The sequence below is a fragment of the Amblyraja radiata genome, chromosome 2 (assembly GCF_010909765.2).
Source record: "Amblyraja radiata isolate CabotCenter1 chromosome 2, sAmbRad1.1.pri, whole genome shotgun sequence".
In the NCBI taxonomy this organism is placed as follows: Eukaryota; Metazoa; Chordata; class Chondrichthyes; order Rajiformes; family Rajidae; genus Amblyraja; species Amblyraja radiata.
Genome location: NC_045957.1, coordinates 99498369 through 99525094, shown reverse-complemented (window position 1 = coordinate 99525094; position 26726 = coordinate 99498369). Strand labels below are relative to the sequence as shown.

The 26726-nt window shown below is 42.2% G+C and overlaps 1 protein-coding gene across 4 annotated transcripts in view; it reads right to left on the bottom strand.

The window, feature by feature from the left end:
• kat2b (lysine acetyltransferase 2B) overlaps nucleotides 1–26726 on the bottom strand; it is an 80574-nt gene that overhangs the window by 49336 nt on the left and 4512 nt on the right. For all 4 annotated transcript variants that reach the window (XM_033012146.1, XM_033012154.1, XM_033012161.1 and 1 more), the window contains exon 3: nucleotides 13669–13814. In XM_033012146.1, the coding sequence (XP_032868037.1) occupies nucleotides 13669–13814 (146 nt within the window). The remainder of the gene's footprint in view (nucleotides 1–13668; nucleotides 13815–26726) is intronic.

Sequence of the window (26726 nt, the reverse complement as noted above, 5' to 3'; positions counted from 1 at the left end):
ATTCTGGAACAGATTAAGTGGATTGGAATGTAGCAACTGCAATGTCTGCATTCAAAGAGGGAGGGAAGAAGGAAAGACCAATTAACCTGCCATATAAACATGGGGAGAAATTGCTGGAATCCATAATTAATGCTGTCATGACAGGCACCCGGCAACATAGTAAATGATTAGCAGAGTGAAAAAGTGTTTGATTAAATCCAATTGTCTTTGTGAAGATGTAACTAGCAATGTTTGAACAATGGGAAATCAGTGGATATGGTATATCTGATTCTTAAAAGTATTTGATAAAATGATACACCATAGAATATTTTGCAGAGCAAGTGCTAACAGGTTTGGGAGTAATATATTAGCAAAGAAAATGGATCTGTTAAGCAGAAAAGGTGACATTGATAAATTTTGGGGCACAAAGGAAATAAGGTGTTATGGGGATTTCCAGCCTTGCTGCAATCCCCCTCCCCCCCCCCCCCCACAATACCCGAAATCCATATATTTTACATTCCACACCCAAACAATTTGGTGCCTCCTGTCTATCTTCCATTAATCCATTAGACAAACTTGTGCTGCCAGTTTAATAATACTGACACCTATTCACTCCTCTCTATATTCAGCCACACATATTGATTTTTTAAGACATCAAATTCACATTCTTACACATAAATTCCTTCATAACCTTGCCCTCTTTAGTTCTGTACCATTCTGTGATTTCTGAATTCTCCCAACTTTGATCTTTTAAGTTTCCTCCACTAGTGTTTGTTACAGAATTAAAATTGGGTGGATCAAAAGGCAAGTTTAATAACAACACTACAATTGACAGTACGTACTATCTCAGCCATGCAAAAAAATATTTGTCTACTTAAATAATCTCGAATGTAATGGTTAAATAACAGGCATAATATTTAAGAAAAATGTACACAAGTGCACAAACAAACAATCCATCACACGTACCACTCAAACAACATTCAATTTTCCATGGTATGCGTTGGGGACTCCAGATAAATAATAGGGTTCAAAGGCAGGGGATTATTGTGGATATTCAGATAATCTGGTTCCCATTGTAATGATAAATTCCTGCATTCACAGTGCAATGGTAAATTTCCGACTTTTCCAGTACCTCTTTTCCAGTTGCCATTACTACACAGTTCAAGTAGGAGTGATCTTACGCCGACCTAATAGATCTTCCCGTTGTTATTTCCAGTTTAATTGGTTGTTTATTTAAGTAGTTGTACAAACAACGAGATGAACGTACCAGGCTTTCCTTATTCTGCATGCAAGTTGTAGCTGGCTGCTCTGTCCCTGGTCTGGTGAGAACTGTATACTATCCCTCCATGTGCCTGCCACTTCCTGTCACCTATGCTCTTATATATATATACTAGACTAAGTGGGACCCGTTGAGTCCCATGTTCACACGGGAGGGCTGGTCCCCCGACGCAATATTCCACCTCTCCACCAATTCCAATATTGATGGCCAGTGGGGGGGCTTTCTGGAGTGCTGATATGGGTTCTTGGGGTGGCAGCTCAGTCCCTCAAGCCTGATCTGCTGGCAGCTCACTCACGGCTGGTGGGCTGGCAGTTGACTCATGACTATTCCTTGAAATTCCATTTCAAGCAGGGTGCAAGGCCACCAAATTCAAATCCATGTTCCTACCATTTCAAACAGGGTGCAAGGCCACCAAATTCAAGTGCCGTTTCTTACCACTTTGAGCAGGGTGCAAGGCCACCAAATTCAAGTGCAGTTTCCTACCACTTCAAGCAGGGTGCAAGGCCACCGAATTCAAGTGCAGTTTCCAACCACTTCAAGCAGGGTGCAAGGCCACCGAATTCAAGTGCAGTTTCTAACCACTTCAAGCAGGGTGCAAGGCCACCGAATTCAAGTGCAGTTTCATACCACTTCAAGGTCGATCCAAGGCCACCAAATTCAAGTGCAGTTCCATACCACTTTCAGCAGGGTGCAATGCCACCAAATTCAGTGCAATTTCATACCACTTCAAGCAGGATGCAAGACCGCCAAATTCAAGTGCAGTTTCATTCCATTTCATCCAGGGTGCAAGGCCACCAAATTCAAGTGCAGTTTCATTCCATTTCATGCAGGGTGCAAGGCCACCAAATTCAAATGCAGCTTCAGACAGGGTGAAACCACCATAAAACCACACAAACACCAAACTCGCAGTTCAGTAAACATTCAGTGTGTTCAGTTGATTCACAGCTCAGACAAGCAAGTATGCAGATGATACAACGGTGATTGGCCTCATCAGCAACAACGATGAGTCGGCCTACAGGGAGGAGGTCCAGCACTTAGCAGCATGGTGCGCTGACAACAACCTGGCCCTTAACTCCAAGAAGACCAAGGAGCTCATTGTAGACTTCAGGAAGTCCAGGGGCGGCACGCACACCCCCATCCACATTAACGGGACGGAGGTGGAACGTGTTTCTAGCTTCAGGTTCCTGGGAGTCAACATCTCCGATGACCTCTCTTGGACCCACAATACCTCAACTCTGATCAAGAAGGCTCACCAGCGTCTCTTCTTCCTGAGGAGACTGAAGAAGGTCCATCTGTCTCCTCAGATCCTGGTGAACTTCTACCGCTGCACCATCGAGAGCATCCTTACCAACTGCATCACAGTATGGTATGGCAACTGCTCTGTCTCCGACCGGAAGGCATTGCAGAGGGTGGTGAAAATTGCCCAACGCATCACCGGTTCCTCGCTCCCCTCCATTGAGTCTGTCCAAAGCAAGCGTTGTCTGCGGAGGGCGCTCAGCATCGCCAAGGACTGCTCTCACCCCAACCATGGACTGTTTACCCTCCTACCATCCGGGAGGCGCTACAGGTCTCTCCGTTGCCGAACCAGCAGGTCCAGGAACAGCTTCTTCCCGGCGGCTGTCACTCTACTCAACAACGTACCTCGGTGACTGCCAATCACCCCCCCACCCCCCGGACACTTATTATCACTTATTATTATTTATTCAAATCATTTGCTATGTCGCTCTTCCAGGGAGATGCTAAATGCATTTCGTTGTCTCTGTACTATACACTGACAATGACAATTAAAATTGAATCTGAATCTGAATCTGAGACAGAGTCGTGACCTCTCCCTCCCTCATCATGCAGAGACTGAGCCACACCCACACTTTCGGGTTTTATAACCCCTCCCCGTCCCACCGGAAAAGGTGTGGCTTTCATGGCATGATTGACAGGAGAGAGATTCTCAATCTTTTTTTTAAACACTAATAACACTTATTTTTCATTGATGGGAAGAATTCTCTGCACCTGCTCAGAGGAGGGGGACTGAGTAAGATGGCCAAAAATCACCGCCGTAAGTGGTAGCGTTTTATCTAAAATCAATATACAGTGCAAACAGGAAGTGCATTTACAGTAGTGCCTTTTAACTTCAAGCCAAAGCACCCAAGCCACCATTTGCAGTAAGTAGTGCCTTTCAACTTCAAGCCAAAGCACCCAAGCCACCAGTTGCAGTAAGTAGTGCCTTTCAACTTCAAGGCAAAGCATCCAAGCCACCATTTGCAGTAAGTAGTGCCTTTCAACTTCAAGCCGAAGCAACCAAGCCACTATTTGCAGTAAGTAGTACCTTTCAACTTCAAGCCAAAACACCCAAGCCACCATTTGCAGTAAGTAGTGCCTTTCAACTTCAAGCCAAAGCACCCAAGCCACCATTTGCAGGCAGTGCCTTTTTACTTCAAACAAACCATATTTTCATTTTCAAACCACATTAAGGGGACTCACAGTTGAGTAGACATTTGTTCAGTGTTATTCAGAGCTCAGAGAGACGTGACCCTTTGGCTTCATCCATCTTGCAGAGACTGAGTGAGGCACACCACATCCTGGTTTTATAGTCCCTCCCCCTCCCTCCAGCAGGGGCAGAAGAGAGAATGGTGATTTAAAAAAAAACATTAATATCTCTCATCGGTGGGAAAAATCCTCCGCACCCGGAAGGCGGAGGGGGGCTCTTAGCGAGGTGGCCAAAATTGACGGCCGTAGGTGGCGCCGTTCTGTCGGAAATCGCAGCACAGCGGGCCAAAAGCGGTCAAGATCAGAGTTTTAGTAATATAGTAGATATATATACACCAACCTGTGCATCTAATGACCGCCCCCAAGTGTCCAAAATAATACTGTAAGATATATCTAGACAAAATAATATAATATGCCAACAGTTGCTAGCCTAAACATAAATGGCTCCTACCCTTGAGGTGCAGTGGAATCAGCCACCACAACAATGTCACCTGGAGCAAAGCTTCTCCATACCCTTGACCACCGTTGTCATTCTTGGATTAGAGGCAAGTATTCTTGTGTCCATCATTTCCAAAAGAGATCTGCCACAATGATTTCTGGATCATTAGCAGAGATTGCAGATTCAAGTTCAAGTTCACATTTATTGTCACATGCACCAATTAAAGTACAGTGATATTTGAGTTACCATACAGCCATACAAGTAAAAAGAACACAATACACAATAGAGTTTAACATAAACATCCATCACAGTGGAATCATCATTCCTCACTGTGATGGAAGGTGATAAAGTTCAGTCAATCTTCCTCCTTTTGTTCACCCGTGGTCGGGGCCTTGAACCCTCCACAGTCGCCACTACAGACGGCCCGATGTACAAGCCCTCTTGTCGGGATGATTGAAACTCCGACGTCGGGACAGATCAGAATACACTTCGTGGCTTGTAGTTCCCGAATCGGCCGCTTCTTACCAGAGACCGCAGCTTCACGATGTTAAAGATCACGGGCCAGCGGTTGGAACACTTCTTCTGGCGATCCCCGGCAAGGGATCCCAGGCTCCGCGAGGATAAGGCCGCGCCGTGTCCGCAGCTAGAAGCTCCGAAGACCGCTGCAGTCAGCAGGCCCCCTGCGGATGGAGCTCCAACACTGGCGATCCTCGGCTAAGTATCCCAGGCTCCACGATGGCAAGTCCACGCCGCGCCTGCTGCTGAAGCTCTGGGCCGGTCTCCGGTCCGGAGAGGCCACACCAAACCAGTTGTTTGGCCGCGAGGGGAGCGAAGATGCGACAAGGAGAAAAGTCGCATCTCCGTTGAGGTCAGTGACTGAAAACGGTTTCCCCATATTCCCCCCCACCACCCCCACATAAGACATACCAAGAAACATTAAATCATACAATTAGATGTACTAAAAATAACAAAAAAAAGTCGAAAGGACAGAAAGGCGGTTTGCGAGGCTGCCACTCGCGGCGCCACCTGATTGTAAGGGATGTCCAAGTGAAGTTTTGGCCATTCTCTGTCTGGCTTACAGAGAAACTCTGGTCTCTTGATCCATCTCTTACAGATTAAGAAGAGGTCTGCTGTTAGTCCTCTTGAGGCTTCATCTGCAGGATTTTCCTATGTGCCAAAATATCTCCATTGTGATACATCTGTAGCACCCCTTACAAAAGAGATCCTGTTTGCTACAAATGTTTGGAAGCATTTGGTTTCGTTGTTGATGTACTTAAGCACTCCATAAGATGGATTTGTCCAGTTAAAGCTGTAATTATTTTTGCAGCATTGTGTCAATGACAGCTAGGACTGCAGCTGTAAGCGCATTCTGGGAATCGTAATTTGTTTTAATGGTGCCACTCTGGATTTTCCCATTATAAAAACATAGAAAATAGGTGCAGGAGTAGGCCATTCGGCCCTTCGAGCCTGCACCGCCATTCAATATGATCATGGCTGATCATCCAACTCAGTATCCTGTACCTGCCTTCTCTCCATACCCCCTGATCCCTTTAGCCACAAGGGCCACATCTAACTCACTCTTAAATATAGCCAATGAACTGGCCTCAACTACCTTCTGTGGCAGCGTTCCAGAGATTCACCACTGTCTGTATGAAAAATGTTTTTCTCATCTCGGTCCTAAAAGATTTCCCCTTTATCCTTAAACTGTGACCCCTTGTCCTGGACTTCCCCAACATCGGGAACAATCTTCCTGCATCTAGCCTGTCCAACCCCTTAAGAATTTTGTAAGTTTCTATAAAATCCCCCCTCAATCTTCTAAATTCTAGCGAGTACAAGCCGAATCTATCCAGTCTTTCTTCATATGAAAGTCCTGACATCCCAGGAATCAGTCTGGTGAACCTTCTCTATACTCCCTCTATGGCAAGAATGTCTTTCCTCAGATTTGGAGACCAAAACTGTACGCAATACTCCAGGCGTGGTCTCACCAAGATCCTGTGCAACTGCAGTAGAACCTCCCTGTTCCTATACTCAAATCCTTTTGCTATGAATGCTAACATACCATTCGCTTTCTTCACTGCCTGCTGCACTTGCATGCCTACTTTCAATGACTGGTGTACCATGACACCCAGGTCTCGTTGCATCTCCCCTTTTCCTAATCGGCCACCATTCAGATAAAAGTCTACTTTCCTGTTTTTGCCACCAAAGTGGATAACCTCACATTTATCCACATTATACTGCATCTGCCATGCATTTTGCCCACTCACCCAGCCTATTATGAATGCAACGTGCACTTCTTTGTTATCATCTTCCAGTCTTAGATATGAAACAGTACCGTAGCCACTATGGCTGGCGTCTGAAAAGTGGTGCAGATGTGTATATCTGATTTGACCAAAACTTTAAATTCCGCCATTTTGTTGAGATCTGCTAACCATCCTGTCCATCGCTGAGAGAAGGTTTGCGGTATGTTTTCATCCCATCCAAATATTTTCTTACAGTGCTCCTGCATAATCAGCTTGGCTGGCAGAGTAAATAGTGCTAGAAATCCCAGAGTCGTATAGAGCCGACCACGGACAAGATGCCCCGTCTTGCATATGGTCGTTCCTGTGCAGCAATTCTGGACTTGAACACATCCGTTTCAATGCATCAGTGCAATCCCAGTGCTCTTTCCATTGGCAGATTGTCTTTCTCCAAGTTCAACTCTCTGATCTCCTTGGTTCTGTTTTCTTGTGGAATGGATGCCAATACAGCATGGCTGTTGCTGATCCACTTTTACAGCATGAATCCTCCCATTTGGCAGAGGGAAGTCAGGTCTCTTGACATTTAAACAATCATCTACATAGAAGTTGTTCTTTACTGTGTTTGTCACCTCTGCTGGAAAGTGAACTTTGCACAACTTGGTGACGACGCAACTCCAAAAAGATGTACCTTCATCCGGTATTCAAAAAGATTTTGCTGCACATCACCCTCAGGCCACCACAGGAATTGCAGATAGTCAATATGCTTTTCTGATACCTTGACCTGATGAAACATTGCTTTGATATCAGCCATCAAAGCAACCGGTTCTTGCCTGAATCTGATGAGAACTCCAATGATTGAGTTGGTAAGGTCTGCACTCTGCAGCAGTTAGCAGTTAAGTGATGTCCCTTTGAAGACTGCTCCACAGTCAAAGACCACCCTTAAGGTTCCTTTCCTTGAGTGATACACCCGTGGTGAGGGATGTACCAGAGTTCTCCATCACTTCGATTCAGCTGGTCCACTGGTAAAGTTTCAGCATAACTATTGTCAATCATTTCTGTGAGGAAAGATGTATATTCATCATGAAATCTCTTATTCTTGCCAAACTTGCGTTTCAGGCTCTGGATGAGCTGCTCTGCAATATAAAGATTATTTGGCATGCTGACGCTTTCTTGTTTAAAAGGCAAGTCTAGACAATAGTGTCCATCTATCATCTCTGCTGAGCGATTCATAATATCCAAGAATTTTACCTCTTCTCTGGACATTTCCTCTGTTTCCTTGCTGGTTCTTTCACTGGAGTCATGATTGTATTGCTTGACCAGTAGCTCCTCTAGGTTTACAATGGATATTCGATTGACAGCAGCAGCAGGGCAGCCATTTTCATCCCTGCTGTCGTTGTCTCTTCTCAGGGGACCATAGATGACCCACCTCAGTAGGGTCCTCATAGTGCATGGTCCATCCCCATGGCTGTTGACCAGCTCCCAAGGTTCCAATACCTTTGAAGCATTTGTCCCGATGAGTAGGTCAATGCCAGAGTCTATTTCAGGAATCTTGATATCCTTCAAGTAAGCCCATTGTATCAGGTCTTCCTGTCTGGGAATGCTGAGCTGAGAAACAGGCATGGCCGTACGTGTGAACTCATCAGATAGTTGAATAAAATAGTCTTTGGCCAGACTACATATTTCCAAACCGGAGATATGATGACTGATCACAGGCTTCACTTGGTTCATGGTATGCAAGAGAATATTGGTCTTTTGTCCTGTAATGTTCAGCCTTCTCATCAAGCATTTTGTGCAAAAGGTAAATGAACTTCCATGATCCAATGTGCCCCCCTTGTGGCTCTTTACCTGTACTGGTACAATGGAGAAGATGCAGGTTTCATCAGCAGCCCCGATATGACCACACATATGAGGTGAGAGAACAGAATTACTCACAGTGGGCTTCTCATTCTGTTCTGTATGTTCCGGCTTCTTCCCTTTGTTCTTTTGTTCAATTTCAGGATGATTTTGGTTGCACACATGACAAGTCAAACGACACTTGCAGTCCTTGCTCATGTGTCCTATTTTCAAACATCCAAAGCTGATTCCCTTCTCCTTCAAGAAGTCTATCCTTTCTCTGTGCCCCTTCTTCCTGATCTGTGGACACCACCCTAATGTGTGACCACTTTTATTACAAAACAACCAAGAACCTTGAGAATTGGTGGTAGATACGTTTCTTTTCATTCCATTTGTTGTCAGATATTCTTGCACTGCTGTTTCTACAGGTAAAACAGTTATTGCAAAACTGCTTCCTCCTGGTCTTGACCTTTCTCTTGCTTTAGCAAAAGTAGAGCTTTTGACAGTTGCAATTGGACTAGCATCCTGGGTGTTTCCAAAAAATGGATCTGACAGTATCTTCACTTGTCTCTCCATGAAGTCTACCAGGTCAGAAATTCTAGCTCGATGTCCATGTTTTTGCTGTAGCTGATATGCCCTATCCCTCTACTTGTCTCTGAGCTCGTAAGACAGTTTTAGAAGGATGGTCTTCATATTGGAAGCAACATTCAATTCCTCCATATAGGTAAGATGTTCCATTGCATTGCAACAACCTCTAAGGAACAGCGAGAACGCTTGCATTGCTTTCACATCCTCTGATCTGATCTGATCACTGACCAGGCAAATGCCTTGACCATATATGCAGTGGCAATCTTATGGTCATTACAAAAATGTTCTTTAAGCAGATCTTTTGTTCTTTGATAGCCCTAGGCTGGAGGCAAATGCAGGCAGCTGCGGACTAGGTCTTTTGGATGCCCTCTTGTGTATTGCTTTAGAAAATGCAAGCAATCACTGTCATCATTAGTCTTTCTATCCACTCCTCTCTTAAAGGCCGTGATGGAAGCTTCATAATGCAAAGGATCACTATCATAAACAGGAATGTCTCTTGTTGATGAAGTAGGAGAGAGTTTTTGTTGAGCCAGAAGAGCAGTGATGTAATTTTGCTTCTGAATTAGGTTACAGATATCACCTTGGTTTCCATCATTCAGTACAGGGGTAGTGCGAACATGCCCCTGCACACCCTTTTGCATATGAGTCTGTACATTTTGCCTTTGAAAAGAGTATTGAGTTAGATAGGTCATATCATGAGCTCTAACAGATGGTCCATGATGTTTTGGTCTGACAACCTGTTGCTGGGAGGAAGATTCAGTTCCCATCAACACATTCTGTCTTTGGTGCACTGGATCAGGCAAATATTCATCTGCATGTGGATCTAATTTAGCTGATGTTTCCTCTTGAGCAGTTGCTTTCCTCAAATAAGAGTTCATCCCATCAGATACTCTGGACCTGCTTATTTATCCCTTGGCCTCAAATACATTGATCTTTGCATTGGTTGCTGCCAGCTTTGTCTCTAGTTCCAGCTGTTACTTTTCTCTTTTCAATTGTTCTTTCTCTCTTTCCAATTGTTCTTCTTGTGCCTCAAGCTCATGCCTGTTGTTCAGGGCGGCAACCCGTTCCAAGAGAGCAGCCCTTTCTGCCCGAGCTTTAATGTGAGTAGAGGATGTTGAAGATGCACATGATGAAGAACTAGAATTGTGGATTAATTTAAGTTTTGAGACATTTGAAACATTGTCATCAGGTCCAATGTCATCTGAGTTTACAACATTCTGTTGTATGGCACTTTCAGCTATGGAGTGTGTAGTTTGCTGTCCAACATCAGATAACCACACCTTTACATCTTGTATAAAACCATTAAAAGCTTCCATTCTTTGTTGAAACCACTGATTTTGCCTTTCAAGCTAATTTTCAGGCAGTGGTAACTTCACCAATGACTCGTGGTTTTCTCTGACTTCATCACGGAACTTGATTATTTGAACCAGGTTAGATTGTACTTCATTTGCATTTTCATTTGATTTCATGAGCTCTTTCAGCATTTCAATTAACTTGTTAGCTTGTTTACATATCAAGCTTCTTGTCTTCTGTCACCTTTCAATGAACAATTCCAAGCCTTTGACAGTGTATTTAATAACCCTTCAATCCTTTCCAACATCGCCATCGTGTGACGGAGCATCAGATCTGACCACAGACATACTTGTTCACTATCTCTTTAAGACTCGTTGACGTGAAAGCCATGTGCCAACGGCACAATATTTCAAACAACTGATACCATTGTGATTCTCAATGTCACTTCTCAATTCTCTATTATAGTAGCCGTTTTCCAATATTTCTTCTCCAATAAATCTTAATGCTGTACGTATCCACACTCCATGTGCGTTGCCTTTCACGGTTTCCAATCTCCGTCAGTCAGATTAGCGCAGATAGCGACCTTGTCCAGTTGATTAGAAATGGCAGCGCAGGTTTGTGAACTAAAACAATTCCTGTTCCGTTTGAATGATTCACAAGCTCCAGTTTCACTCATAGAGCCAATTCTCACTTAAATGTAATGGCAAATTTCCGACCTTTCCACTACCTCTTTTCCCGTTGTCATTACTACGCAAGTAAGTAGGAGTGATCTTACGCAGACCTAATAGAACAGATCTTCCAGTTGTTATTTCCAGTTTGGTTGTTTATTGAAGTAGTTGTACAAACAAAGAGATGAACGTTCCAGGCTTTCCTTATTCTGCATGCAAGTTGTAGCTGGCGGCTCTGTCCCTGGTCTGGTGAGAACTGTATGCGCTCCCTCCCCGTGCCTGCCACTTCCTGTCCCCTATACTCATATAAACACCACCCTGTGCAAGGTTAATTCCCGGGATGGCGGGACTGTCATTTGCTGAGAGAATGGAGCGGCTGGGCTTGTACACTCTGGAGTTTAGAAGGATAAGAGGGGATCTCATTGAAACATATAAGATTGTTAAGGGTTTGGACACGCTAGAGTCAGGAAACATGGTCCCGATGTTGGGGGAGTCCAGAACTAGGGGCCACAGTTTAAGAATAAGGAGTAAGCCATTTAGAACGGAGACTAGGAAACACTTTTTCTCACAGAGAGTGGCGAGTCTGTGGAAATTTCTGCCTCGGAGGGCGGTGGAGGCAGGTTCTCGGGATGCTTTCAAGAGAGAGCTAGATAGGGCTCTTAAAAATAGCAGTCAGGGGGATATGGGGAGAAAGCATGAACGGGGTACTGATTGGGGATGATCAGCCATGATCACATTAAATGACGGTGCTGGCTCGAAGGGCCGAATGGCCTACTCCTGCACCTATTGTCTATTGACCACCCCCAAATGTCCAAAATAATACTGCAAGATATATCTAGACAAAATAATATAATATGCCAACAGTAACTATCCTAAACATAAAAGGCTCCTACACACAGTAAAAATTGAAGATTTTTTTTTGGGGGGGGGGGGGGGGCAAATAAATGTACACAATTTGCTGTCATTATAAACATGACCACAGAATTCTAAAATAAAAGTTTGTTGGAGAATCATGGTCCTCAATAAGGCCAAGAAATAAACCCACAACATACACACTAGTGCATTATTCTGATTGACTGGAAAACCAAATGGAAATCCTTAAAATATAATTATCAGTTGTGAATTTGTGTTGCCAATTTTTGTAACGGTTTATGCTGTTGTATCGTCATCTAATGTAAAGTAAATGAATAATGAAAGTAGGTGACAGGGTGAGGAGCTGTAAGGTTTCCCAGATTAAGCCATAAACATTTAACTTTAGTTGTAATCCGATTCTCAATTTAAAAATATTAAAAGAAAGAGCTTGTGGTTTGCTTCTGAACAAAATTCTCAAATGAATATTGTATAGAACTGGATTCCTAAATCTAAAATGTCATCTGTAAATATTCCAATTTGTCTCAGATCTTCCACCAATTGTACAGAAAAAGAAAATTAGAGTTCACAATTTGATCCTTATTCAAAGATCTGTGCTGATAATCCAAGTGTAAGAGTGTTTGCCGAGAGAATCCATGTTTTTCACTAGTTAAACATACGTGATAAAACAACCTGCCACTTTGTATAAACCAGCCATAGAACAGCACTCAAGCGTTAGAAATGACGCTTCAAAAGACACTTTGTGATTCATCAAGCATGATATTCTCTTACTATAGATTTATAAAATCATCTAAATCTCATTCAGGTCAAAAGATGCTGGAGCTTCCTCTATATTGTTTGTCTTGAGAAAATATACAGTACAAATTATTTATTTAGTTTAGTTCAGTCTAGAGATACAGCATGGAAACAGGCCCTTCGACCGATCGAGTCCACACTGACCATCGATCCCATTTGCATGAGTTCTGTTATCCCACTTTCTCATCCTACTCAAGAGGGGCCATTTTTACAGAGACCAGTTAATCGAGAAACCTTCACATCTTTGGGATGTGGGAGGAAACCGGAGCATTCAGAGGAAACCCACACCATCACAGGGAGAACATGCAAACTGCACTCAGATAGCACCCGAGGTCAGGATCAAACCCGGGTCTCAGGCGTGTGAGGCAGCAGCTCTACCAGCTGCTCCACCCATTTTTAGTATGGGTTTAAAGCAATTTAAATCAATTTCCTGATGATTTCCCAATCTTTCAACTGAACGTTAGCTAGTCCTACCCATAAAGGCCACAGCCCCATATCAAACCAGTCATCGTGGCAAGTTTTCAATACTCACACCCATCAGTGAAGATTATTAAAATTAATCTTGTTTTGATGATAAAATCAATTTACAACTCCATTAATACAATTGCACTGGGATTGATATATATGTTATTTAGGAATCTATTTTGATGCAAAATTGTTAAAAATTATGTGATGTGAAGCTACCCTTATTGGGCTGATTTGTGGATGAATTCATGTTCTGCAATTTTCAAAATTGGGTTTGACCACAATTAAATTTGGGAATGTATAATTTTGAAAACAATTTTCAACTCAATTGGCATAACTTCTTAAATTGATATCCCTTCCCATGTGCACTCATATTAAATGTTGGTTTTGGCAGATCATAATTATATTAAATTGTTCTGTATTCAAACTGTTCTTTTTCTATGTATACCAAAACCATTTATCATAATGATCATAAAAATTTCTTACGTAATTACCTGTATGACAGAACCAAACCTGACAATGATTTTTAAGTACATTTAAATTTAAATGCATATCATTTAAACAGGAATCAAACTTTTTATTGCCATGCATGTGGCTAGAACATGTGGTCTTGTGATTTCAATCGGGTGGAATTCATTTAACAGCTTATGCAGTAAATACTTCAAATAAAAAACAGCTGCTTACTTGTCAAAGACTCAAAATAAATAGGATGATTACGTTATCTATCCTTATACCTACTTTGAACAAGTAAAAGTAAACTTGTTTAGTGTCTGCATCTTCTTCTTTGTGGACACAGGTAAATAAGTATTCCACATCCAGTACTATTCCAAGAAGCCTATTCATTTCTTCTTCCGATACATTTTCCAAGTGGGAAACATGATCAGCTAAAAAAAGTTAAAAACATTGCTTTTGATTTCAGCTTAAACAGAATAAATTAAAAGTTAAAATACTGGTTGTGCAAATCCCCATACCTTCATGAAAATCACTACTCAATTCAAGAAAATTATGCAAACCAAGTTAAATATTCTTTAAAAGTTTTTTTTAGCATAAATCGCATATTCACAACAGAGGATTAGTTTTGTCTTTGTGTGGGACCGTTTTGTTCTTAGTGAGACCATTCAGATTCTCAAGTGTTGATGATACAAACTATTCTTGACTGACATTTATTTACATGATGACTCCTAATCCTTGACCACCCAGGCCACACATTGTGAAAGGATATTTTGCAAAAAACTTTAGAATCTTCAAATTTCCTGCCAAAGTAGATTATTTTCTGCAAATCAAACATGGAAATAAAAATGTACAATCAAGCCCCGAAATATTTAGGGGGGAACTCCAGATACTGGTTTAAACCGAAGAGAGACATAAAATGCTGGAGTAAAGGGCCTGTCCCACTTGGGAGACCTCCACCGGGAGTTCTGGCGAGTTTGCTCGCGACCCATAGTCGCGGCAAGGTCGCCACGAGGTTGTAGGAGGTCTTCGTCACTCTCCTTCATGCTCGAGAGTGGTCTCCGCGTAGTCGAGGCTTCAGCTAAATCGCGGCGTATTTTTCAAGATGTTAAAAATTGACCGTGACTTAACATAGGTCGCCGTGGGAAAAATCGATACTTTTTTAGTAGGTCGTGATGCTAGTCGTAGGTACTCGAAGGCGGTCGAAGGTAATAGCTCAGGGGTGAAATAAAGGTCAGTAGGAAAAAAAGGTAATTTAAACAGCAGCACGTGACCTCTGTCGCTCCAGGGCATGTTCATTCATAGCTGGAGAGTTTTTTGGAGAGGAGACGTGTTTTAGAGATGGCACCAAAAGGGCAGCAGCGCAGGGGGAGGGCACATCCTTAAAAAAAACCTGCCATGCAGGTGTTGCCCACCCAGGAGGTGATGCCACAAGATAGTGATAGTGCAGGAGGAGGTAGCCCTGCATGAGAGGCCCCTGGAGGAGGAGACCAGGGTGTTAGTATATGTGCCCCACCACCACCCCATCCTTCACTGCCTCATTTGAAGGCAGCAAAGCAGCCCTTTCTCCTGTGTCTGACACAGCATCAGTGGCAGATGCCCCATTGGTGGTGAGGGAGGGCTGGAGGAAGGTTATGCCCTACACCTTCACCAGGCAGCAGGAGGGGGACCTTGAGGAATGGTTCCAGCAGAATGCCATCCTGTACGATAAGGAAAATGAAGGGTACAGGGACAGATACAAGAATGGCATGCTTGCCATCCACTGCCCCACACGTGTACTTAAAGTTCCATCTTTTGTCAAAGCCCAGCGTCACTCTCTTGCAGTCATCTGGTGTACTGGGACAGTCCATCACATCCTCTCCATTCACCCATTGAGAACTCTTCTTGTGCTTCCTCTTCACCCTTGCTCTTCCCCTTCTGCCTTTCTTAAAAGGCTGCTGAAGCAATAGGGCTACTGCAAACAGCAGTAGTTGTATTTTTACTAACATCCTCCAAACTAGTTCCTTTATTGCCTGCATGGTTCAGAATGATTAAAAAAAAGCCTGGGAGGCATTTTTTTGTGAGAAATAAAATGCAGACATGACATCATTTTATCAAGTGATCATTTGAGCTGTAGACACTCGTCACTGGTCGTTGTTGGTTTTCGGTGTGGTCGTCTGAGGTCGAAGGGGGTCGTGCTCATTCACGGACCAATTTGCCAGAGACCATCCTCGAGTAAAACGTACATGGTCGAAGCCAGTCTTCAACATAGTCGAAGGAGGTCTTCTTCATAGTCAAAGGAGGTCTTCAACATATACATAGGAGGTCGTACACATAGTCGAGGAAGGTCGTAGATCACCGCGACATTGTTTTTTTATTTTTTGGCTCTTAAGGTCGCCAGAACTCGTGGTGGAGGTCTCCCAAGTGGGACAGGCGAAGAAGGCTCTCAACCCAAAATGTCACCCATTCCTTCTATCCAGAGATGCTGTCTGACCCGCTGAGTTACTCCAGCATTTTGTGTGTAACTCTAGAAATATTTAGTTGTCCCATCTGCAAAATTACCAAGAGGACAAGAGAGAGATAGCAGTCAAAATAGGCCTTAAACACAGGTAACATTTAGGTTCAAAACATGAACTCCATTCCCTACCACCCTGATTCTGCCTGCCAGAGTAGTCCCATGAAGTGTGCTGTTGGATATCAAGCTTAGTGATAATGGAGTAAGAATCAACTGACTTTAATGTGGTCCCAGCATGTGGGAACTTAGTTACTGTTTCAAAACAGGGCACGGAAAAAGTTTCAAGAATAATAATCAGGAAATTACTTGTGGTAAACTGATTTATTGGACCATGGTTCAACAGAGGGCTAAAGGTCAACGATTACCCACTGCCAAATGATACCAGGAACTGTCTTGCAAGATAGGAATGGTTCAAGGACAGATTAAATGGTAGTCAGCTAGTTGCAGGCATACTGCAGTGTTGGTCATTGGGATAGCAATTTAGTTTCTTTTCTTTTTACACTTCTCAGCTAGTGATGTCCAGTTTAGAGATTCTGTCTAATTCCACAGTAAGCAAAACATCTAAAAATGCAGATTTTTTTGCAAATAAAGGCTAGGCAAGATGATTTTACGCCGTCAACATTTGAATTGCTGGAGTCTTAATGTTATGCAAGCTAGAACTAAACCATTTCACATTGAATGACAAAAAATAATGTCCTTTAAAGTTAAAAGTGAAACTAAGTTTTAGGGGATATTTAATTTGGCTAAATTCTAGACCAGTTTTGTTTGAAATCCTATCCCACTATCATTTTCCATGTAAACCTGCTGTTTTATTAACCTGGGCTCTTTGACCAACTAGTGAACATGTGAGAGTCTGATTCATCAATTCTCTACAGAAGGTTTCAGTGGTGCTTTGTTTCTTATCTGTGGATTGAAGGTCCAATAGATAATGTTAACTACAATATCACTTTTCTCTTCCCATGCCCCAATGAACCGTTATGTTACCATATGAACAGCACAATAAGAATAGAGAAAACAGCGAAATTCATTGAAATATCAGAAGAAGCTAACAATGTAATGACAGTGATGTAATGCTGAGGATTTATAAGGCACTGGTCACAAATGAAATGACGAGGTAGTTAGAAAGAGCGGGGGGTGGGGAGGGGGGAGGGGGGGGGGAGGAAGGGGGAAAATGCAGGAATCAGGGAAGGCGACATGATAGGATTTACAAATATTTCAAACTCTAGTGAAATGAACAGGACCAATGCAATTATACTTTGTACTTCCCCAGCAACTATTTCTGCTATTATTATTACTGATGTCTCAAGGCAATCTGTTACTGGAACTCACATACCAGATATAATTTGACATTAAAAGCTTACAGCAATTATTGTAAGGAAAGAACATTGAGCAGCAAGGGCAGTTGTGGTGTTCATTCAGTGCCAGAGACTGCCATTGGTAATATGAAGTGTTTGAATCAAGTGAGTGCAGCCATCATGACCACTTTACAAATCATTTGTTGTGTTCTGTCAAGAAACGCCCAATGACAAATTTACAGTAGCATAGAAACAGAAGATATGAAAAAGATATTTTGGTAATGCAGAAATAAACTCAGTTTGCTATTCAAATTGCTGGGGTAACTCAGGGCATGAGGCAGCATATCTGGAGGGAATGCACAGGGGACGTTTCGGGTCAGGGTACTTTTTCAGACTCCCCTGGTTAGGCCTGTATTGGGATGGCTGGAAACAGAGCTGGAAGACACGAGGCTGTAATAGTGAGTCTGGGTCAGAAAATGGTCAAAAGTTCAAGTTACATTTATTGTCATGTGCACCAATTGGTACAGTGAGATTTGAGTTACCATACAGCCATACGAATAAAAAGAACACAATACACGATAGGATTTAACATAAGCATCCCCACACAGCGGGATCAACGTTTCCCACTGTGAGGAAAGGCAATAAAGTTTAGTCATCTTCCTCTTGTAGGAGTGCATTAGTAATCACAGACGGGGAGCGATGAGAGAGGGATTTACAGAACCCCCATCAGAGAAAAGAGAACCTCTTCAAAGAAGGCATACTTTGAGGAGCAGTAACATGGACACAGAGAACTTCAATCTTGAGTAAACCAGTATGCTGGCGTAACTCAGCGGGTCAGGCAGCATGTCTGGGGGGGAACGAACAGGCGATATTTTGTGTTGGGACCCCTCTTCAGATGTGGAATGATAACTCTGTTTCCCTCCCAGCCAGGTACTCAATGGCTATCTGCTATATTTATCCTAGTATCTGCTGTATTTATGATATATTTATAATATAATATTTCACTACCTTCTTTTGTTATTTTACATTGCTACCCCAAAATATAACTTTTGTGGGGACACCCATTATGTAGCAGACATTTACAGAACCAATTTAGGGTAAATGAACAGATGAAACTTCAATATCCTTGTTGATCCTTTCATTAATGGAAACCATCTGTTCAAGCACGGTTAGACTGACAATGTGAGCGTGTAATTTGTAAACCAACATAAATTTTCTCAATAAAAATGCAAAAATCACACAAAACAAAAAATGCCTGGAAGCACTCAGCAATATAAAATTCAGATCTATGGTGAGAAGAAAAAAGGGAATTTGTTAAATTGATGACCAGGTCTTGATGATGATAATGTACACAGACAAAAGACATATGCCAGACAAAAGAAACAGTGCACCATCATTCATCTGGGTATGTTAATGCCCTCGGGACATTATAATTAAATTTAACAAATGCAGGTAATCCCTTTTATTTCTTCTCTCTCCACAGACATGGCTTTCTGTACCAAATTAAATCCTTTTTCTGTTTCAGGTCTCCCACTCCCAGTCTTTAAAGTAATTGTTCCCTTGACAACTTTGGTCTGTTCTCTATCACAGATGTCCCCATTGCCCTCTCTGCTTCCCTTTTTCCATTACTGCTTGTTTTCTCGAGCAAAACACTAAGTGTTGGAGGAACTCAGCAGGACAGGCAGCATCTGTGGAGGGAATGGCCAGGCGATGTTTCGTGTTGTGACCCTTCTTCAGACTAAGAGTCGCTTATCCATTCCCTCCACAGATGCTGCTGGGTCCGCTAAGTTCCTCCAGTACTGTATTTTGATCAAGATTCAGCATCTGCCGTTCCTTGTGTCTTTGCATGATTTCTCACTTTTCAACTTTTAAAGTAGGGTCTTTTGACTGAAGCATTTTCTCTGCTCTTCTCCCCACTGATACTACTTGGCCTGATGAGTGCTTTCAGCAATTTGCACTTCTGTTTCAGATTTTCAGCAACTGCAGTATTTTGTTCCAAGTGTACTGAATGTACATTTAATTTAGAGAACTCGTTCATGGCATTAATAATTTTGGTCTCCACTGCAATAGAGAAACTAAATGCAGAATTGGTGATTGTTCTGTGGAGAACCACGGTTTAGTTCATAGGAGCCATTCGAAGCTCCCTGTTACCTTCTACTTTAATTCTCCATTCAACTCTAACTCTGATCTACCTGTCTACAGCCCTCTGCACTGCTATTATAATGCCCAATGTAAGCTTGAGAATCAGCATCTCATCTTCTATGTGGCACTAAAGCAAAGCCGAAGAGACAGACGTCAGGCAGAGCCGTGGTAGTAGGGACTCCATAGTGAGAGGTACAGACAGGAGTTTCTGCGGCAACAGGCGGGATTCAAGGATGGTGTGTTGCCTCCCTGGTGCCAGGATCCAGGACGTCATAGACCGATTGCAGGGCATCCTCAAGGGTGATGGTGAGCAGCCGGAAGTGGTAGTGCATATCGGCACAAATTACGCCGGGAAGAAGAGGAAAGAGATTCTGCAGCGTGACTGTAGAGACCTTGGAAGACTGAAAAGCAGAACCTCCAGGGTGGTTATTTCCGGTTTGCTTCCAGTTCCTCGTGCTAGTGAACAGGGAGATAGGGGATCTGAATGTGTGTCTGAGGAGCTGGTGCAGGGGGCAGGAATTTCGATTCTTAGACCACCGGGATCTGTTTTGGGGTAATGGTGATTTATACAAAAGGGACGGGTTGCACCTTAACAGGCGGGGGACCAGCATTCTGGCAGGCAGGTTTTCCACTGCAACACGGGTAGGTTTAAACTAAATAATGGGGGGGGAGAGGAGACAAATTGGAAATACAAGGTTGAAGTTAAAGGGAAAGAGAGTATAGGAAAAATTAAGAAAGACACCAGAATTAACGGGGCAGAAAGCTCACGAAGGGATAGGAGAGTATGGCCAAGTGAAATAGGAATCAATGTGAAAAGTGAGGTGAATAATGGATTTAAATTATTATATATGAATGCACGAAGTACAAGAAGCAAAGTGGATGAGTTTGAGGCTCAGTTAGAGATTGGTAGATATGACATTGTGGGGATTACAGAGACTTGGCTGCAGGAGGATCGGGACTGGGAACTGAATATTCAGGGTTATATGTCCTATAGAACCAACTTAGTATTCCAAACATACTAAATCTTATAGAAGAATTTGGCTCCTTTTCAGGGTATAGAATAAATTGGAACAAAAGTGAAATTATGTCGATAAAACCTCAAGACTCGAATTCTAAAATTTCCCTTTAGAATTGCTACGGATTACAAGTTTGAAATCTTCACAAAATTATTTAAAATAAAACTTGTACCAAAAGCAGAATGGATCATTTTTGGAATATCGGAAGGTAACCCCAAATTAAACGTGTTTCAAAAGAACTTACTTAATTACGGGCTAATAATGGGAAAAAAGCTTATACTCAAATTTTGGTAAAATGCTCCAATACCAACAATAAAAATGTGGATTTCAAACATGTTCGAAACACTATACTTGGAAGAGATGAGACTCCTCCTAGCAGGCAAAGCAGACCACTTCCAAAAGACGTGGTCTGCATTTATGGAACTATTACAAGTATAAGGTGCAATAGTAATTTAAAATATAAATGGTACCAGGATCTGGTAACGGGGGGTATAAAATAAAGTTATAAAAAAAAAAAAATACGGTTGGTATATCCTTGTTTGTGGAGTTTTGTGTTACAATAGAGCGATTGTTTTTCCTTTTTTTTCTTTTCTTTCTAGGGTCTAATTTCCTTTCTTTACTTCCTTCTCTAACTTCTTCCCTAAGGGGCTTTCTTTTCCCAACACTTTCCTGCACCTTCACGATTCTTGCTCACTTTCCTTACTTCTTTTATTTCTATCTTTTTTAAAGCTCGAAAAACGAAGTGGTACAACAAATGTATTAAGATATATGTGATGTGTATTATTGTAATTTACTGTACTTCTAATAAAAAATAAATAAAAAAAATAAAAAAGAATTGCTACGGAAAAATTTAAATATCTTGGAGTTTACGTGACTAGCAAATACTCTTCTTTATTTCAAGCAGATTTTCCACCATTAATCACCAAATTAAATGCCCTTATTCAATTTTGGAAAACACTTCCAATCTCCCTTATAGGTAGAATAAATGCCATAAAGATGATCTTCCTTTCACAAATCCCGTACCTATTTCAATCAATACCGATTTTTCTCCCTAAATTTAAAAAAAACAACTCGATTCTGAGATTACAAACTTTATCTGGGATTACAAAACTCACAGAATTCATAAACAACATTTATGTAAACCTAAAGAAATCGGTGGACTGGCTTTCCCTCATTTTTTTATTATTACTGGGCAACGAACATTAAAAATTTAATCTATTGGATGGACGATACATGCCAACAAATAAACTGGCTAAAAATGGAGAGGGAAAATTGTTTGCCTTTTAACATAGGCATGATTCTTCTCTCTCGAATAAATCTGAAGAAATCAGCGTATGAGAAAAATCCGATAATCCATTGCACCTTACGAATCTGGAAACAGGTGAAATCAACCCTTAAATTGAGAAATTTATCTCTCCTCTTACCAATCGCCAATAATCCCTTGTTTAAACCGTCTACTTTAGACAAGGCGTTTATACAATGGGAAAGCTTAGGAATTAAAAAGCTGGGAGACCTTTATGAGATGGGGACCCTCCTCTCATTTCAAGAATTACAGTCGAAATATCATCTGAAAGGTAGCCAATACTTTAGATATCTTCAAATACGAGACTATGTGAAATCACACACCCAAGATTGTCAATATATGGTTCCAGACATATTAGACGAATGCATGATTAGAAAGTCGGATTCGAATAAGTTAATATCGTACCTTTATAATACCCTTTTAAATTTACAAACTCCATCGTCGGAAATAATTAGGCGAGCTTGGGAAGATGAACTGGGCCTAACAATTTTAAAAGATAGTTGGGAGGAAAGCCTTCTATATATACACAACTGTTCTCTCAATGTTAGGCACTCGCTAATACAATTTAAAATACTGCATAGACTTTATTACTCAAAGTCTAAATTGACTAAGATCTTCCCAAATGTCTCCCCTATTTGTGATGAATGTCTACTCCAAGATGCAACCATAACCCATTCCTTTGCTTCCTGTACAAAATTACACAACTTCTGGAGGGGAATTTTTGATATTCTTTCTAAAATACTTAAAATAAAATTGGACCCCGACATAGAATTGATCACACTAGGTATGTCAGAAGCCTGTTCTGAGCTAACACTATTTCAAAGACGTTTCCTTAACTATGGCCTGATAACTGCGAAAAAACTAATACTTAAATTTTGGAAACAGACAACAGTCCCTACAGTGAAGATGTGGATTCAAACATGTCCGAGACACTACATTTGGAAAATATTAGGCTTGTCTTGGCAGAAAAACCAGATCAATTTCTCAAGACATGGACACCCTTTGCCGAATTCTTACAAGAATAGTATGGGGCAACACAAATCTAAATTTAAATCCGATTCTGGGCTGGGTGAGGTGGGCAGGGGGAGACGAGGGGCAGGTATATCACCACTTTTCTTTTTCTTTTTTTATTAATATCTTTTTTTTTCAGCCACACTATTTTGGATGTTTAGGGGTCTTTTCTTTGTGCTTTTTCGAGCTGTACAATAATTGTATAATCTTAGATGCCGAATGATTTATCTTTGTACAATTGCTTCTAATAAAAATTTAAAAATTTAAAAAAAAAAAAAAAATTTAAATAAAAAAAAAGAAACAACAGGCAGGTGGGCAGAGGAAGTGTGGTAGCTCTGTTGGTGAGGGATGAAATTCAGTCCCTTGCGAGGGTTTCATACGGACTGACGATGTAGTCACTGTGGATAGAATTGAGGAATTGTAAAGGTAAGAAGACACTAATGGGAATGATAAACAGGCCCCGAATAGTAGCCTGTACCCAGGGTGCAAATTGCAGCAGGAGTTAAAATTGACATGTAACAAAGGTAATGCCACTGTGGTGATGGGGGATTTCAATATGCAGGTAGACTGGGAAAATCAGGTTGGTTCTGGACCCAAAAAAAGGGAGTTTGTAGAATGCCTCCGAGATGGATTCAGAGCAGCTTGTACTGGAGCCTACCAGAGAGAAGGCAATTCTGGATTTGGGGTTTATCTATGAACCAGATTTATTAAGGGAACTCAAGGTAAAGGAACCGCTAGGAGGTAATGTCCATAATATGATATGTTTCAATCTGTAATTTGAGAGGGAGAAGGTTAAATCAGAAGTGTCAGTGTTGCAGTTGAACAAAGAGGACTATAAAGGCATGAGAGAGGAGCTGGCCAAGGTCGACTGGAAAATGATCCTAGCAGCAATGACGGTGGAGCAGGAATGACGGTGGAACAGCAATGGCAGGAATTTCAGGGCATAATCCAGAAGATACAGGATCATTTCATTCCAAAGTTAGCATGGATTTATGAAGGGGAAATCCTGCTTGACTAATCTTGTGGAATTTTAGACAATAGGTGCAGGAGTAGGCCATTCGGCCCTTCAAGCCAGCACCACCATTCAATGGCTGATCATCCCCAATCAGTACCCCGTTCCTGCCTTTCCCCCATATCCCCTGACTCTGCTATCTTTAAGAGCCCTAAGTAGCTTTTTTGAGGATGTGACTAGTAAAATGGCTGAAGGAGAGCCAGTGGATGTAGTATCTGGATTTTCAGTATGCCTTTGATAAGGTCCCATACAGGAGATTAGTGGGCAAAATTAGAGCACATGGTATTGGCGGTAGGGTATTGGCATGGATAAGGAATTGGTTGGCAGACAGGAAATAAAGTCTGTCAACAAAATAGAGAGAGTACAGAGGAGATTTACTAGAATGTTGCCTGGGTTTCAACAACTAAGTTACAGAGATAGGTTGAATAAGTTAGGTCTTTATTCTCTGGAGCGCAGAAGGTTAAGGGGGGACTTGATAGAGGTCTTTAAAATGATGAGAGGGATAGACAGAGTTGATGTGATCAAGCTTTTCCCTTTGAGAATAGGGAAGATTCAAACAAGAGGACATGACTTCAGAATTAAGGGACAGAAGTTTAGGGGTAACATGAGGGGGAACTTCTTTACTCAGAGAGTGGTAGCAGTGTGGAATGAGCTTCCAGTGGAAGTGGTGGCGGCAGGTTCGTTGGTATCATTTAAGAATAAATTGGATAGGCATATGGATGAGAAGGGAATGGAGGGTTATGGTATGAGTGCAGGCAGGTGGGAATAAGGGAAAAAAATTGTTCGGCGCGGACTTGTAGGGCCGAGATGGCCTGTTTCCGTGCTGTAATTGTTATATGGTTATATGGTTAAAGTGTAGGAATAAATGAGTCCCTGTCAGAATGGCAGGCAGTGGAATGCTGCAAGGCTCGGTGCTGGGGCCGCAGCTATTTACAATATATATTAATGATTTAGATGATGGGATTAAACGTAACACTAGCAAATTTGCAGATGACACGCAAACTGGAGGACCAACACCTCATGTTCCGCTCGGGCAGCTTGCAACCCAACGGGTGAAAATTGAATTGTTCCATTTTAGAGTTGATCATGGGGAACAAGGATATGGCGGACCAATTGAATAACTACTTTGGTTCCGTCTTCACTAAGGAAGACATAAATAATCTGCCGGAAATAGCAGGGGACCGCGGGTCAAAGGAGTTGGAGGAATTGAGTGAAATCCAGGTTAGCCGGGAAGTGGTGTTGGGTAAATTAAATGGATTAAAGGCCGATAAATCCCCAGGGCCAGATAGGCTGCATCCCAGAGTACTTAAGGAAGTAGCTCCAGAAATAGTGGATGCATTAGTAATAATCTTTCAAAACTCTTTAGATTCTGGAGTAGTTCCTGAGGATTGGCGGGTAGCAAACGTAACCCCACTTTTTAAGAAGGGAGGGAGAGAGAAAACGGGGAATTACAGACCAGTTAGTCTAACATCAGTAGTGGGGAAACTGCTAGAGTCAGTTATTAAAGATGGGATAGCAGCACATTTGGAAAGTGGTGAAATCATTGGACAAAGTCAGCATGGATTTACAAAAGGTAAATCATGTCTGACGAATCTTATAGAATTTTTCGAGGATGTAACTAGTAGCGTGGATAGGGGAGAACCAGTGGATGTGGTGTATCTGGACTTCCAGAAGGCTTTCGACAAGGTCCCACATAAGAGATTAGTTTACAAACTTAAAGCACACGGCATTGGGGGTTCAGTATTGATGTGGATAGAGAACTGGCTGGCAAACAGGAAGCAAAGAGTAGGAGTAAACGGGTCCTTTTCACAATGGCAGGCAGTGACTAGTGGGGTACCGCAAGGCTCAGTGCTGGGACCCCAGCTATTTACAATATATATTAATGATCTGGATGAGGGAATTGAAGGCAATATCTCCAAGTTTGCGGATGACACTAAGCTGGGGGGCAGTGTTAGCTGTGAGGAGGATGCTAGGATACTGCAAGGTGACTTGGATAGGCTGGGTGAGTGGGCAAATGTTTGGCAGATGCAGTATAATGTGGATAAATGTGAGGTTATCCATTTTGGTGGCAAAAACAGGAAAGCAGACTATTATCTAAATGGTGGCCGACTAGGAAAAGGGGAGATGCAGCGAGACCTGGGTGTCATGGTACACCAGTCATTGAAAGTGGGCATGCAGGTGCAGCAGGCAGTGAAGAAAGCGAATGGTATGTTAGCTTTCATAGCAAAAGGATTTGAGTATAGGAGCAGGGAGGTTCTACTGCAGTTGGACAGGGTCTTGGTGAGACCACACCTGGAGTATTGCGTACAGTTTTGGTCTCCAAATCTGAGGAAGGACATTATTGCCATAGAGGGAGTGCAGAGAAGGTTCACCAGACTGATTCCTGGGATGTCAGGACTGTCTTATGAAGAAAGACTGGATAGACTTGGTTTATACTCTCTAGAATTTAGGAGATTGAGAGGGGATCTTATAGAAACTTACAAAATTCTTAAGGGGTTGGACAGGCTAGATGCAGGAAGATTGCTCCCGATGTTGGGGAAGTCCAGGACAAGGGGTCACAGCTTAAGGATAAGGGGGAAATCCTTTAAAACCGAGATGAGAAGAACTTTTTTCACACAGAGAGTGGTGAATCTCTGGAACTCCCTGCCACAGAGGGTAGTCGAGGCCAGTTCATTGGCTATATTTAAGAGTGAGTTAGATGCGGCCCTTGTGGCTAAGGGGATCAGAGGGTATGGAGAGAAGGCAGGTACGGGATACTGAGTTGGATGATCAGCCATGATCATATTGAATGGCGGTGCAGGCTCGAAGGGCCGAATGGCCTACTCCTGCACCTAATTTCTATGTTTCTATGTTTCTAATAGGCTTGGTATAATTGTAAATTGTCCCTCGTGTGTGCAGGATAGTGTTAATGTATGGGGATCGCTGGGCGGCGCAGACTCAGTGGACTGAAGGGCCTGTTTCCATGTTGTCTCTGTAAACTAAACTAACCATATCCTAGAACTTTGCATTTCACACCTTTTTGCAGTCGTTTTCTGTATTCGTACTCTGTAACAGCCCTCATCTCCCAACCATT